At 37.2% G+C, this 16,078-nt stretch overlaps 2 protein-coding genes across 3 annotated transcripts; one reads left to right on the forward strand and one right to left on the reverse strand.

The window, feature by feature from the left end:
• The first annotated feature begins 333 nt into the window (after nucleotides 1-333).
• LOC103520092 (methyltransferase-like protein 17, mitochondrial) lies at nucleotides 334-15,643 on the forward strand. 2 transcript variants are annotated; one of them, XM_026831343.1, is made up of 8 exons: nucleotides 334-500; nucleotides 10,428-10,716; nucleotides 10,924-11,206; nucleotides 11,561-11,726; nucleotides 12,573-12,716; nucleotides 13,095-13,308; nucleotides 13,595-13,715; nucleotides 15,444-15,643. In XM_026831343.1, exons 1-8 carry the CDS (start codon nucleotides 465-467, stop codon nucleotides 15,463-15,465), a joined length of 1,275 nt encoding a protein of 424 aa, XP_026687144.1. In that variant the 5' UTR covers nucleotides 334-464; the 3' UTR covers nucleotides 15,466-15,643. The 2 variants fall into 2 exon arrangements, with proteins under 2 accessions (XP_026687144.1, XP_026687143.1); XM_026831342.1 differs by having other exon boundaries at nucleotides 335-500; nucleotides 13,595-13,725; nucleotides 15,454-15,639.
• On the reverse strand, nucleotides 6,191-9,763 carry LOC103520091 (xenotropic and polytropic retrovirus receptor 1). The gene is made up of 3 exons (XM_026831344.1): nucleotides 9,643-9,763; nucleotides 6,658-7,597; nucleotides 6,191-6,317 (listed from the first exon to the last, which is right to left on the reverse strand). The coding sequence occupies exons 1-3, from the start codon at nucleotides 9,761-9,763 to the stop codon at nucleotides 6,191-6,193; spliced, it is 1,188 nt and encodes a 395-aa protein (XP_026687145.1).
• Nucleotides 15,644-16,078: the final 435 nt, after the last annotated feature.

Raw genomic sequence — 16,078 nt, forward strand, 5'->3', positions numbered from 1 at the left:
ATTGCCAGATAAATGATGGAGTTGTTATCACGCCGCGTCCAGACTTCGCTTTTACATGTGTACCAACCCTCTACACCGCTTTGGCTATAGCGTCCTTTTCCCAAAAGTTGAAAAAATTAATTTAAATAAAAAATAATCAAAGAATTGCTCATATCCTTCAAGAAAAGATTCCCAGTAAATTCCCTTTTTATATTAACTATTTATTGTGTCCAAAATTGATTTAAAATAATTCTGTTTAAGGAGTAGGAATTTTATTTTCATGTCAGTAACTTTTTGATCTATCTGTTGTTGCACTTGATAAAATCTGAACATGGAGTCCGACAGCGGGAAATATTTGAAAATCTTGAATTTAACAAAAATCAAAAAGTTAGCCGGAAGATGTGTTATTCAATGGATTTTTGAGTCCCTTATTAATCTATTTTACCTCTGGATTATCCTGGAAGAAGTGTTATCTGGGAAGAACAATGTCCTCTATTCTTGGTTCTATTATCCGCAGAAACGTAAGTAAAATTTTGGCTACACATTGCTTTGCTAGAGATTCTGCAGTTCAGCCAGCTTAAAGGCAGGCCAGTACTTACCTGTACCCTATAACACCAAAGTATGGAAAAGTATTTACAATTCTATATTTTGATCTAATTCGTCCAAATTCAATCTCAAGTGCCTACCTTGCACGCAGGCCAGTGCTTACCTGTGCCCTATATCCTATAACACCAAAGTATGGAAAAGTATTTCCAATTCTATATTTTGATCTAATTCGTCCAAACTCAATCTCAAGTGCCTACCTTGCAAGCTCTAGGTCGCATGTTTGATTCCTACTCCATCCTAAACAACCATTTGTTTGAAAGGGCAAACCAGATAACCAGATATTAATGAGCTAAGTCTGGAGTTTAATAATTCTTGTGAGAACGTCACCTCCTTCCAGACCTGTGAGGGAGGGAAAAGGTTCAAGGTCAATTGGACAACACTGACCAAAAAGGAACCAATTTACAGAAACCAACTTTCAAAAACCCATAGAACATAATACAGAAAGAGTTTTCAGTGACCTTCATCTATTATCAAAAACGAACCACTGAACAAGAGGATTGGCCCCGGGCGGGAAATGAATCCACGACCTAGCGCTTACAAGAAGAGTGTACTACCTTCTAAGCTGGCTATATTGATTTGCGGTAATGGCCATATTTTTTTTTTTTTCTTTAAGGCGCTTTAATACTACAGACAGTAGGTCGTTCGCGCCATATTATCATACCTTGGGTGACTGTAGCCTCAGTGTCCCGAATCAATTTATCTATGTCCTTGTTTGTGGCAAAGTGAGCTACGTCTACATGTTCTGATCGCCACTTAGCTCCAATGTCCACATTGAGCATCTGGGAACAGGTATCAATCATTAGAAAAGAAGAAGAATCGACATAAAGCGAAGAATATATTATTTCCATTTGCACTTCACACTGCTAGGATTCGAACTAGAGTTTGGAAACGCAGCCCCTCTTGGTAAACTCTCCCACAAAATTATTAAAGTGTGTCGAAATATAGTCGACCAGCCGTCGATTCACATCGATCGACGGCCGTCGACTATGTGTGGATACATCTTTAGAGATCCCTCTCTCAATACTTTCCTTTGATACCTATCCTTTTCATTTTATTCTATGTCTGCTGAGTGTCTTATACTTGCTTTTCTTTATTGCTTATGCATACGGTAGGTAAGTATACGTATACTTACCTACCGTATGTTGTTAACATTTAGAAGCCCTATTTGTGCAGAGCCAATTGTGTTTCCTAGCCTGGATGAACAGCCCAATCAGGATAGACACGACGTGACGCCTAGATTTTTTTTTTATTTTTTTTTTTTTTTTTTTTTACTTTTAATTCTTTTTTATAAAATGCACTAAGAGAACACATCAAAGGAGATCAAAAGTGTTAACTTTCTTGAGAAAGAAATGAGTATTTCTCTGAGATAACGTGGTTCTGAAGAATTTCCAGCCTACAAGAAGCTACATAAAATATTCTGCTTGTTTTGTGTGGTGTGATTTGGCTGATAATAATTTGGAACTCATTTCCAGTCACAGAATATTTCACGTTGTAGCCTGAATATTCCGTACTTACTGAGGTCTAACAATTTTGCAGACTTTTCCTACTATTTACATACATGGTATAGTAAATCTCTGAGGTGATGGGATTATGATTTCCAGCCTACAAGAAGCTACATAAAATGTTCTATTTGTTTTATGTGGTGTGATTTGGCTGATAGAATTTTGGAACTCAATTCCAGTCACTGAATATTTCATATTGTAGCCTGAATATTCAGTACTTACTGAGGTCTGACAATTTTGCAGAAATTTGATACTAGGTACATTCTTCATTGTTACTTGATCCTAAATTGTGTACAAATTGCAATATTTACTTATTTTTTAGGAAATTAATAATCCAGCCAATAATATCGAAGCCAAGTAAAATTCTTAATGTTTTATCTTGGTCAATGTTTGGCTGATAGTAACATTGAACTTTTTACGGTCGCTTCAGATGTAGATTTGATATGCAAGCTGGAGCACTACCCAAAGTTCAGACAGTATTTATTATGAGAGCAATGTCTTAAAAAAAAATACACTTGGTACAAAATTAGTACATCCCTGAAGTACTGAAGTAATGTGATTATGATGGAGTTAATTTCCAGCCTACTACAAGAAGCTACATAATATGTCTTATTTGTTTCGTGTGGTGTGATTTGACTGAAAGTAATTTGGAACTCTTAGCCTTGATTTGATACTGAATTTATTTGTGTCTACAGACTACATTGACTACAATATTTATTTTTAGGATAAATAATCCAGCCTACATCGAAGCCAAATGAAATTCTCAATGTTTCATTTTGGTCAATATTTGGCTGATAGTAATATCGAACTTTTTACGGTCGCTTCAGATGTAGATTGATAAGCAAGCTGGAGCACTACCCAAAGTTCAGACAAAATCTAATATAGCACTGTCCTTGAAGAAAAAAAAACTACATATGACAGCATCTTTTTTTAGTACAAAATGAGTATATCTCTGAGGTGATGTGACTATGATGGAGTTAATCTCCAGCCTACAAGAAGCTACATAAAATGTTCTGCTTGTTTTGTGTGGTGTGATTTGGCTGATAGTAATTTAGAACTCAATTCCAGCTACATATGACAGCATCTTTTTTTTAGTACAAAATGAGTACATCTCTGAGGTGATGTAATTATGATAGAGTTAATATCCAGCCTACAAGAAGCTACATAAAATGTTCTGCTTGTTTTGTGTGGTGTGATTTGGCTGATAGTAATTTAGAACTCAATTCCAGTCACTGAATATATCACATTGTAGCCTGAATATTCCGTACTTACTGAGGTCTGACAGTTTTGCAGAAATTTCCTACATTATTTATTTTATCCTTAATTGGATACTAACGTGATAGTAGTGTGGCTGTACTCTACTGGACGAAATTACCTACACTATTATGGGAAAACGTTGAACTACATATATCTGACTTCACGTGACGTGATTTTAGTGTTTCTACCTTTAGTTTTTGCCAACTGCGCGGCAGGTACTGTGTTTTAATTACTTGGCTGTACTGGACGAAATTACCTACACTATTATGGGAAAACTTTGAACTACATATTTCTGACTTCACGTGACGTGATTTTAGTGTTTCTTCCTTTAGTTTTTGCCAACTGCGCGGCAGGTACATTAATTACTTGGTTATGTTCCCAGGTAACCTGTGCATGATCACTGGAGGCCGTAACTTGGGGCGAGTTGGCACCGTGGTCAACAGAGAGCGTCACCCTGGCTAATTACATTAATTACTTGGTTATGTTCCCAGGTAACCTGTGCATGATCACTGGAGGCCGTAACTTGGGGCGAGTTGGCACTGTGGTCAACAGAGAGCGTCACCCTGGATCATTCGACATCGTACACGTCAAAGATGGAAACGGTCATGTGTTTGCCACCAGGTGAGTTTTTAATTACTTGATTATGTTCCCAGGTAACCTGTGCATGATCACTGGAGGCCGTAACTTGGGGCGAGTTGGCACCGTGGTCAACAGAGAGCGTCACCCTGGATCATTCGACATCGTACACGTCAAAGATGGAAACGGTCATGTGTTTGCCACCAGGTGAGTTTAATGGAAGAGAATAGGGTTTAATTTTAGGTTTTATAGAGGGAACTGTCTGGCTGGGGCACTTTAAACAGGGTGTAGACCAGCTTAGTCTGACTGGGGGACTTTAAACTGGGAGTAGACCAGCTTAGTCTAGTTGGGGGACAGGGAGGATACCAGCCTGAAATTTCCCTTGCTAACGAAAAACGAAATAGCAAAGGGCGAGTGCACAGGGCATTCACTCTTGAAATTTTTGTAGCAAACCAAAACCAAATTTTTTGAGCCCGAAGCAAACCTGCCCTACTATTGCTGATTGAGAGGCTGACAAAAAAACGCTGACCCCATCTCAACACGGGATGGAGTGAAGAAGATACAATAAATCATGAAACAAAATCATTAATCCGAGTTTTCTCTTTGGTTTCAGATTGAACAACGTGTTCATCATTGGTAAAGGTACCAAGGCATTTTGTAGCAAACCAAAACGAAATTTTGTGAGCCCGAGGCAAACCTGCCCTACTATTGCTGATTGAGAGGCTGACAAAAAACGCTGACCCCATCTCAACACGGGATGAAGTGAAGAAGAAGATACAATAATGAAACAAAATCATTAATCCGAGTTTTCTCTTTGGTTTCAGATTGAACAACGTGTTCATCATTGGTAAAGGTACCAAGGCCTACATCATTTATTTTTGCACTACATAAGTACAGTTTTATACTATTGTTGTAAGAACATGATTTTTGTGTGTTCTTATGCAAGTATAGTGTAGTGCTACAGTATTGTTGGGAATTCTAAGGTAGTTCAGCTCTTATGAATGCTGTTCTGCTATTTCACCTCCCTTACATTCTTTAGAATTGTACCAAGAAAAGAAGTGGAAAGAGTTTTATATTAATAGTTTTAATGCTGAAAATAAGGAAAGCAATAATAAATTTGAAACATGAGTTTTTTTATCATTATTTTTTCCAGCCTACAAGAAGCTACATAAAATATTCTGCTTGTTTTGTGTGGGGTTAATTGGCTGATAGAAATTTGGAACTCAATTCCAGTCACTGAATATATCACATCATAGCCTGAATATTCAGTACTTACTGAGGTCTGACAATTTTGCAGAAATTTGATACTAGGTACATTCTTCATTATTGACTTGATACTAAATTTATGTCTACAGAAGATCACAATAGTATTTATTTTTTGGAAAACTAATCCAGCCAATATCGAAGCCAAGTAAAATTCTTGATGTTTTATATTGGTCATATTTGGCTGATAGTAATATTGAACTTTTTACGGTCGCTTCAGATGTAGATTGATATGCAAGCTGGAGCACTACCCAAAGTTCAGACAGTAGGTATTTATTATGAGAGCAATGTCTTTAAAAATACACTTAGTACAAAATTAGTACATCCCTGAAGTAATGTGATTATGATGGAGTTAATTTCAAGCCTACTTTTTATCAAACACCCTGTATGTTTGTATATGAAAGCAATGTCCTAAATAAAATGCACTAAGAGAACACACCAAGGAGATCAAAAGTGTTAACTTTCTTGAGAAAGAAATGAGTATTTCTCTGAGATAACGTGGTTCTGAAGAATTTCCAGCCTACAAGAAGCTACATAAAATATTCTGCTTGTTTTGTGTGGTGTGATTTGGCTGATAATAATTTGGAACTCATTTCCAGTCACTGAATATTTCACGTTGTAGCCTGAATATTCCGTACTTACTGAGGTCTAACAATTTCACAGACTTTTCCTACTATTTACCTACATTCCTACATACATGGTATAGTATATCTCTGAGGTGATGGGATTATGATTTCCAGCCTACAAGAAGCTTCATAAAATGTTCTATTTGTTTTATGTGGTGTGATTTGGCTGATAGAAATTTGGAACTCAATTCCAGTCACTGAATATATCACATTGTAGCCTGAATATTCAGTACTTACTGAGGTCTGACAATTTTGCAGAAATTTGATACTAGGTACATTCTTCATTGTTACTTGATCCTAAATTGTGTACAAATTGCAATATTTACTTATTTTTTAGGAAATTAATAATCCAGCCAATAATATCGAAGCCAAGTAAAATTCTTAATGTTTTATCTTGGTCAATGTTTGGCTGATAGTGCGAAACACTTCAAGCGGTGAGAGCACAGATACCATCAGGTCTCCATGAATATAACCCATCTCCGTGAGAGATAACGACAGTCCCCAGCGGCTGATAGTAACATTGAACTTTTTACGGTCGCTTCAGATGTAGATTTGATATGCAAGCTGGAGCACTACCCAAAGTTCAGACAGTATTTATTATGAGAGCAATGTCTTAAAAAAAAATACACTTGGTACAAAATTAGTACATCCCTAAAGTAATGTGATTATGATGGAGTTAATTTCCAGCCTACTACAAGAAGCTACATAATATGTCTTATTTGTTTCGTGTGGTGTGATTTGACTGAAAGTAATTTGTAACTCTTAGCCTTGATTTGATACTGAATTTATTTGTGTCTACAGACTACATTGACTACAATATTTATTTTTAGGATAAATAATCCAGCAGCGCCCAGCCAAACCTGAGAATGAAATCCTCTATGATAGCAACATAGTAGTAGGTGGTGGAAGAATACACAATCTCATCCCGTAGCAACGTGTACTCACCCGTGTTGTCGTCAAACAAACCCCAGTCCATACGAATATCCCACATGTAGGAATAACAAGAGCTAATAATAGAGCTGAGGATCCACAGGTAGAAGAACATGTTGGACGGGTGACCACGCTTCGTGAGTTCTATGTTGAGAAACGAGAAGATGACAACGAAGAATGTCGTGGCATACTTGCCAGCGTTAGCAAGATGTGGAAACTTCTCCTTGGTGTCTTTATACCGACGGAGGCACTGGGCAAACCTGAACCATGCGGGTAAACATGCCACCACGGGTCTCAAGTAGAGCACCTTGTCTACACACTTACTCGAGTCCTTGGGGAATGTAGAGAAATACATCCAGGAGTCATCGGTCGCGTAGAAACACACAAGATATTGGAGATCCAGTATAGCAGGGACCAGACTGTTGAGCTGATCAGCCAGCCAGAAGTCAGCAAAGTTGACATGGAACAGAGGTGCCATGAGAACACGAGTGAGGATCTTGAGTGTCCAGAACCTTGCCTCGTAGTACAGGGTCTTGGTCGGGTTGAATAAGAACACAGTCATGATGAGGATAAGAACCAGTGGTGTGGTGTAAGGAGGAATCCCTAGGGTGCCACTATACAGGAACCCCAGCACTGCCAGGGTCCACACAACACCTAGCATAGCGGCTAACTCCATGATGTGCTGTTCTGATAGATGATTCCTAGGGTTGAGCTCGAAGATCAGGACATGGTTGACTCCAGAGGAACGCCAGCCATACACGTTAATACCAATGAGGAATAGGAACTCTATGAAGAGAAGAGGACCACGGAACAGGCGTACGCCTATCCGCCAATCATCACGTGTTTGACGGAATATACCTGTCAGGAAAACATAGAGAATTCATATTACATACCTATAAGTGATTACATATCACATACAGTGCAATAGTCCTAAACAAAAGTGGACGCGACACACAAGGGCTCAAGAAGAGACCGCCTTAACATAACATATAGGTGATTTGGATAAATCTTCTGGAATCGCTACACTTCAGTGCACTGCCTAAAAATAAATATATTTCACAAACTGGTGTCAGTACGAAGTTTGCCCAGTGCCCACTCACACACTTTTGAGATGATCTTAAATTTACCGTCTACAACTGAATGCCTCTAATGGTAACTAATTCTCCTGGATCTAGACTTTCTCCACATGTTTACTCACTTACGTACTAGATGACAATACGATAGATTTGAGAACATTAAAAATAAAATAATAATTCGCCTCAACAAAATGAAATGCTTGACCTAAATTGAGAGCCTTATATAGGTGATTTGGATAAATCTTCTGGAATCGCTACACTTCAGTGCACTGCCTAAAAATAAATATATTTCACAAACTGGTGTCAGTACGAAGTTTGCCCAGTGCCCACTCACACACTTTTGAGATGATCTTAAATTTACCGTCTACAACTGAATGCCTCTAATGGTAACTAATTCTCCTGGATCTAGACTTTCTCCACATGTTTACTCACTTACGTACTAGATGACAATACCTTCACATTTACATTTTCAATCAATCTTGTATTCGCACGACATTTCTCATGCACACAAAACACATTCGTTTCGGACGCTCGCCAATGTTCAGACGCATGAAATATACCTGCAAGGTAGTTCATATCAAGATAGTCTTCTTCTTCTTCGCCTTTTCCCATGTTCAGATGGGGCCGGCGTTTGTCGTCGGCCTTTCAATCAGCTTTAGAGTGATCGCTTTGAGGCCAACTGTTTTGGCTAAAACAAAATTTTCTCATTTTTCCTGCTCTATGACTTTAAAACATCTCCCAAGTAAGCGCAACTGATCTATTGCAACAATGTAAGGATTTCCTGCAATCTGGCCTTTTCCCATGTTCAGATGGGGTCGGCGTTTGTCGTCGGCCTCTCAATCAGCTTTAGAGTGATCACTTTGAGGGCAACTGCTTTTGGCTAAAACAAAATTTTCCGCGTGGGATGCCCTTCGCACTCAACCTTCGCTATTGATATAGCGTGAGGAGATTTGGGCTATAGTGTGTCCAGATCAAGTGACAGCAAAAAAATCTGGTGTGAACATCACACGACTTTCTATTACATTAAACTTCTCAACTGTAAGTCGGACAGTTCTAAAAGTTTCGAGCAAAGTATTTGAAGCAACTAACAATCTAATCTCTAAAACCCATCACAGTAATCTTGAGAAAGATGCAAAAGTAATGTGGAAATACATGATAGCCAGACAACTTCCTCCAGAGAATCGTGAAATTGTTGAAAATATGCACAAGATCAAAAATGAATTTATGAGTGAAAGTAAGTTTTTAGAGAACCTAGGCATGAACATTCTCTGCATGATTAATGAAAATCCTTTCTTGTATTTTTTGTATAGGGACTGCAATCTGATTGGTTCCTTCATTTTGGATTGATGACTCATTGCTGTCACATTGATCTGGATGAACTATATAGTCTACTCCCTGTTTATAGTCCCCTAGCTAGACGCTGATCTACTCTCTGTTTATAGTCCCTCAGCCAGACTCATCATATCAAGATAGTACAGGGAAATTAATACCGAGGTGTAGAAATCAAAAGCGTTCTGGGAAGTCCATTCATTAGAAGTGACGCGACGCTCGGCAAAGTTAGATTTGAGAACATTGAAAATAAAATAATAATTCGCCTCAACAAAATGAAATGCTTGACCTAAATTGAGAGCCTGTTTACACTTGTCGTGAGTTCATCCGATTTTTTTCCGAATGTTCTTTAGGCAATGTAATTTCAATGAGAGTGTTCACACTACACACGACACACGACACGATTTTTTTCCCAATGACAAATGTGAACGAGCTTTAACTAGTTTAAACTGAGATTGTGGTCCTACCCATAAATAAAATTAATTAAAGCACACTTACCTGATATCATCACAGTCACCAGCAGGACAAAGAACGCTCCGGAAAAGTATAGGGAAAAACATGTGGTTATGGTAAAAAAAAAAAATAATAATAATAAAAAATAAAACAATTCCTCAATCATACATATTCCAAGTGCCACTTTGCTTGTACCACTGATTCATATTTTTCTCTACATCCTTCACAGTGTATAGGGAAAAACATGTGGTTATGGTAAAAAAATAATAATAAAAAAAAAAAACAATTCCTCAATCATACATATTCCAAGTGCCACTTTGCTTGTACCACTGATTCATATTTTTCTCTACATCCTTCACAGTGGCAGGCCAGTGCTTACCTGTGCCCTATAACACCAAAGTATGGAAAAGTATTTACAATTCTATATTTTGATCTAATTCGTCCAAATTCAATCTCAAGTGCCTACCTTGCAAGCTCTAGGTCGCATTGATTCCTACTCTATCCTAAACAACCATTTGTTTGAAAGGGCAAAGCAGATAACCAGATATTAATGAGCTAAGTCTGGAGTTTAATAATTCTTGTGAGAACTATTTTCAGGTCAGCAAAGTTGTTCTTGTTCCTCAGTTTGAACCCAAAGTCATAGAAGATGTAAAGAACAACAAATACAAACCAAGACACCACCCAGGGACAAGATCTAGAGAAGTTATCACTGCACCGAGCAAAGTGCTACTCTATCCTAAACAACCATTTGTTTGAAAGGTCAAACCAGATAACCAGATATTAATGAGCTATGTCTGGAGTTTAATAATTCTTGTGAGAACTATTTTCAGGTCAGCAAAGTTGTTCTTGTTCCTCAGTTTGAACCCAAAATCATAGAAGATGTAAAGAACAACAAATACAAACCAAGACACCACCCAGGGACAAGATCTAGAGAAGTTATCACTGCACCGAGCAAAGTATTTGAAGCAACTAACAATCTAATCTCTAAAACCCATCACAGTAATCTTGAGAAAGATGCAAAAGTAATGTGGAAATACATGATAGCCAGACAACTTCCTCCAGAGAATCGTGAAATTGTTGAAAATATGCACAAGATCAAAAATGAATTTATGAGTGAAAGTAAGTTTTTAGAGAACCTAGGCATGAACATTCTCTGCATGATTAATGAAAATCCTTTCTTGTATTTTTGTATAGGGAAAAACATGTGGTTATGGTAAAAAAAAAAAATAATAATAATAAAAAATAAAACAATTCCTCAATCATACATATTCCAAGTGCCACTTTGCTTGTACCACTGATTCATATTTTTCTCTACATCCTTCACAGTTGGTCTTGACAATGTTGATATTGAAGAAACCTACAGTGAAGAAGATATTGACCTCTTAAACAAGGGAGTTCGCCGTCAGGTCAACAAAGTACTCAAGGAAAGAACATACAATTGGCAGCCAGTTGACTATACCGAACACATTTCTCGTGTTTACCTCTGGAGCAGATTTGTTCCAGATTATGCAGTCCTTGTTAAAGTGCTGGAAGAAATTTACAAACAACTACCTGACTTCAAACCACACAGTGTTTTTGATTTTGGTTCTGGGATCGGCACAGCTATCTGGTTAGTCTATTTCTTCAGTTCACTACAAATTTGATTGAACAAACATGTTTTGCTTTTACTACACACTTTATTTTAACTTCAAACCACACAGTGTTTTTGATTTTGGTTCTGGGATTGGCACAGCTATCTGGTTAGTCTATTTCTTCAGTTCACTACAAATTTGATTGAACAAACATGTTTTGCTTTTACTACACACTTTATTTTTATTTTTTTTATCAACTCTCTTACATCAACAGTGGGCCTGATTTTGATAAAATTTGGCAAATATGTTCAACACATGTACTTAACCACTTACCTCTTAATGTTACCAGTAAATTACCTAACCTGAAAAACCTTTTCGCTATTCTCCTACAGGGCAACCCACTCCTATTGGCCCAAAAGCATAGGCGAATTCTACTGTGTGGACACCTCAGATCATATGCTAGATCTCAGCTCTCTACTCTTACAGGGTGGACGACAAAACAAGCAACCCTGTATCTCACATGTGGTGTATAGACAGTTCCTACCCTCCTCTACTACTGTAAGTTAGGAACCTAATAATAATAATTTGAGGTCATTTTTTCAAGAACCTTTTTTGTCCCCTCACCTTGTCCAGTAAACATACAAGTATCATCAATCATCAGAGAGAACAGAGAAACAATCAATAATTTATTGATGAGCTGCCCAGTGTCTGGGTTGCCATATGACACAGGATACTACTCAAACAGATATGTTACAATAAAAAAGATAACATTCGTTATCTAGATATGTTTAACTACAATCAATAATTTATTGATGAGCTGCCCAGCGTCTGGGTTGCCATATGACACAGGATACTACTCAAAAAGACATGTTACAATAAAAAAGATAACATTCGCTTTGATATACCTAATCAAAGTTAAATTCCTTTTTTTTTTTTACCTAATGAAAGTTGCCTTACGAAAATAAATTGGCAACTTGGTTTGAGTCATGTTTTCATTCCATTTTCAGAACCAATACAGTTTGGTCATATGTGCGTACTCTCTCTTGGAATTGCCTTCTCAGAAGCACAGGTACCTAATCAAAGTTAAATTCCTTCTTTTTTTTACCTAATGAAAGTTGCCTTACGAAAATAAATTCGCAAATTGGTTTGAAAGTCATGTTTTCATTCCATTTTCAGAACCAATACAGTTTGGTCATATGTGCGTACTCTCTCTTGGAATTGCCTTCTCAGAAGCACAGGATACAAACTATTGCCAAACTTTGGGAGAAGACTGAAGACTTTCTCGTCATTGTAGATCTAGGATCCTAATCAAAGTTAAGTTCCTTTTTTTTACCTAATGAAAGTTGCCTTACGAAAATAAATTGGCAAATTGGTTTGAGAGTCATGTTTTCATTCCATTTTCAGAACCAATACAGTTTGGTCATTTGTGCATACTCTCTCTTAGAATTGCCTTCTCAGAAGCACAGGATACAAACTATTGCCAAACTTTGGGAGAAGACTGAAGACTTTCTCGTCATTGTAGATCTAGGATCTGCCTCCGGTTATCAGGTAATTGTTAATGTCTCCAGCACTATTACTCCTCTGTAAGAAGCTCAGGACTACATACATACATATACATACTTCTTTTGTGTTGGGCAATCCTTTCAACCACTTGGCCTTTGTACTTATGCCACCTTTAGTTTTTTTTCTGAACCCTTTGACCTGTGTGTCATGCCAACTCAAATCTGACCCCTTTGACATTTCATGCAAGTCTCTCCCAGTCTGCTCGATTATACAACTCAGTTCCAGATAATTCCCTCTCGAATAGATCTTTGCACAGTTCACTCAGTTTTTCCTCTTCTATTTGCTGTGACATCCACAAAAAATTGTGAAGACTCAGCTTCACTACAGGTAATTCATTGATTATTTCGATTGATTTTCTTGCAGGTAGTGCTAGAGGCGAGGGATTACATTCTCAGTACTAATAACAAGCGTCCAGGTTCAGCACATGTATTTGCACCATGCCCTCACGACCTGGCATGTCCCAAACAACAGCTGGCCAACCATTGTACATTCTCCGTCAAATATGAAAACATGAGATTCAAACGAGGGGAACGAATCATTTTACCAGAAAACTTCTCCTATGTTATTCTGAGGCGAGGTAAGAGAACTTTTTCTCCAAAAGTCTGGCTGGGGGCTTTAAACAGGGAGCAGACCAGTGATTTGCTGTAGGACTCTAAATAGGGATCAGAGGTTACAAGGGGTTTCATGATGGTTTTCACTGTGGTTTGGGTATGTGGACAAAATAAATGAAGAAAAAATGGTCATATTTAAACTAGTTACAAGGGGTTTCATGATGGTTTTCACTGTGGTTTGGGTATGTGGACAAAATAAATGAAGAAAAAATGGTCATATTTAAAATAAAAATTCACTTCATTTGATTACAGGTGAAAGGCGAGACCCCTTGACATCCTGGCCTCGTGTTGTACGACCTGTATTACAGAAATCCAAACATTCAGTGTGTAAACTATGCACCAATGAGGGGAGCCTAGCCCAGCTTGTTTTCACCAATAGAAAAATCTATGACTAGAAAATATTCGACTAGATATAAATCCTACTGTTGTGGAAATACTAAACGTAGGTACTTGGGGTCGAAAAAAAAATTGAAAATATTGCACCAATAAATTCACAAAAAAAAATAATAATAATAATCAAACGAGGTTAAAATTAGTAACAGACGATCAAGAAACGTAAAATTGACACAGAGAGCTAGAAGACAGTTTTAAATTTAATCAAAAACAAATCAACTAAGGTATTGGATTAAAACCACATACCGTTTTTCCCTGAGGTTAATACGACCTTATAATGTGGAAAGGAAACACAAAAAAAAAAAATGGAGTTCTGAGTTCCAAAGAAAAGAGTTCTCACTTACAAAGAAAAGGAAAGTAAAAAGGAGTTCTCACTTTGAAGTACTTTGACCTTTAATGAAATCATTAACATTAAAATAAAGTCAACATGGAACTGTAGCCCATTTTATCCCAGGTTTTGGATAGCTTGGGTATGTTCATTATGTAAATTAAAAAAAAAAATCAAGTAGTGAGGTAAAACAATTGTCAAATTTTCTCTTTTCAGATGTTATCTCCATCCAAAAGACTGGTGAATTTTTCGCTATCAGACCGAAAATTTCAACTTGAAACTTGGTAAAGGCGCTATGGATTTGTTTGCAGTCTTATCTTCCAGCTTCTCACGCTTGTTTTTCGACAGATCGTAGTTATGTACGGTCAGTTGAGACATGAAGTTTACGAACTTGCCATACACACGTCTGTCGAAAGACAAGGTTGTGAGATCAAGTTGGAAGGTAAGTCTGCAGTCATATCGTAGCGTGTATGACTATGTACTAGTACTAGGCTTGAGAGTCCATCAAAGTGAAATATCGTTGAAAAAAAGGGGGGCTGAAACTATTGGCTTGAGATTCAACTAGAGATCATTGGTATATATGGGTAAGAAGGAAAGTAGAATAGGTATAGTGATAATAATTCGAACTTGAGTTTATGAATCACCATTCCAAGAAGGTAGCATCATGGCTGAAACTATTGGCTTGAGATTCAACTAGAGATCATGGGTAAGAAGGAAAGTAGAATAGGTATAGTGATAATAATTCGAACTTACATATCGTAGCGTGTATGACTATGTACTAGGCTTGAGAGTCCATCAAAGTGAAATATCGTTGAAAAAAAGGGGGGGCTGAAACTATTGGCTTGAGATTCAACTAGAGATCATTGGTATATATGGGTAAGAAGGAAAGTAGAATAGGTGTAGTGATAATAATTCGAACTTGAGTTTATGAATCACCATTCCAAGAAGGTAGCATCATGGAAGGAAGGTGTTTACCTATGTACTTTGGAGGTATTCCCATTTTCTCAGACGAGACCATCAACATGACCCTGAAGGCCTTAGAAATGATGGTACTTGTGCAGAAGTGATGTCCATGGAATATTGCTACCAAAGGAACTGGCACAAACAAGCAGTGAACAGTGTTATTATAGGGTTAGGTTAAATGCAAGAAGGAGTTTTCACTATTAGAGCAGTGATTAGTGTTATTATATATAGGGTTAGGTTAAATACAAAAAGGAGCTTTTCTTTTCCACGGACGTGACTAATTACCGAAATGATTGTGTAAAGAAGATTCTCAGCTGAACTATTTATGAAGAATTAAGATGGTTCAGAAGTTCGAGCGTTCGATTCTCTGTTCTATCAATTTATTTATTGGAAATTGAACTATAATTTTTCGTTTACCAATAGAAAACATGGCGTGTAAGTATAAAACAAAACATGGCATGTAAGTATAAAACAAGATAGCTATACAATAAAGAAATTTTAACGTTGTTGATCTCTTTATGGTCAAGTACTTTCCACAGATGTTGTTCCCTCACTAAATACATTTTCTCAAGATCTATTTGGATTAAACCACCAAACTCCAGATCCGAATTCCAAAAGAGAACTATTTAATTTGGCTAGCTGATTAGCTCTGCTTTGGAGTAATCTAGATTTCAGTCAAACAGAGTATGCCTTACTTACCTTCAATTTAGGTTTGTCATTTTTAGATGGAGCCAAATTTAGGTGGATGCAAAAACTGCGATTATCACTTCTCTACAGAGGGAAACTGAGCTTAAAGATTTTTGTATAAAATCCGAAATAAAACACACTGCATAGCTGGTTCAAATCTTCAAATGGTTAATTTTTGGTCCAGATTTCAGTGTCAGGACGTCAGGAATACGAACACAGAACACAGGCAGCATTTTTTTTTTTTTTTTTTTTTTTTTTTAAGAGATTTGACAGAGAGGAACTGTAAATTGGTGTAACTTTTTTTCTCCTCAATATTTTTACACCATTTTTGAACAAGGTGCTTTAGAAAAGAACACAGAACATTA

The sequence above is a fragment of the Diaphorina citri genome, unplaced genomic scaffold, assembly GCF_000475195.1.
Source record: "Diaphorina citri unplaced genomic scaffold, Diaci psyllid genome assembly version 1.1 scaffold3207, whole genome shotgun sequence".
Lineage (NCBI taxonomy): Eukaryota > Metazoa > Arthropoda > Insecta > Hemiptera > Psyllidae > Diaphorina > Diaphorina citri.

What these genes read in the sequence shown, in the direction of transcription:
- LOC103520091 (XM_026831344.1), bottom strand. Translation starts at nt 9,763, where the DNA reads ATGATTGAGGAATTGTTTTATTTTTTATTATTATTATTTTTTTTTTTT. An exon ending in GGTGACTGTGATGATATCAG is followed by an intron (nt 7,598 to 9,642) that starts GTAAGTGTGCTT and finishes TTTTCCTGACAG; the next exon opens with GTATATTCCGTCAAACACGT. An exon ending in ATTCTCAGGTTTGGCTGGGC is followed by an intron (nt 6,318 to 6,657) that starts GCTGCTGGATTA and finishes TGTTACTATCAG; the next exon opens with CCGCTGGGGACTGTCGTTAT.
- LOC103520092 (XM_026831343.1), top strand. Translation starts at nt 465, where the DNA reads ATGTCCTCTATTCTTGGTTCTATTATCCGCAGAAAC. An exon ending in AAATGAATTTATGAGTGAAA is followed by an intron (nt 10,717 to 10,923) that starts GTAAGTTTTTAG and finishes CATCCTTCACAG; the next exon opens with TTGGTCTTGACAATGTTGAT. An exon ending in GATCTGCCTCCGGTTATCAG is followed by an intron (nt 12,717 to 13,094) that starts GTAATTGTTAAT and finishes ATTTTCTTGCAG; the next exon opens with GTAGTGCTAGAGGCGAGGGA.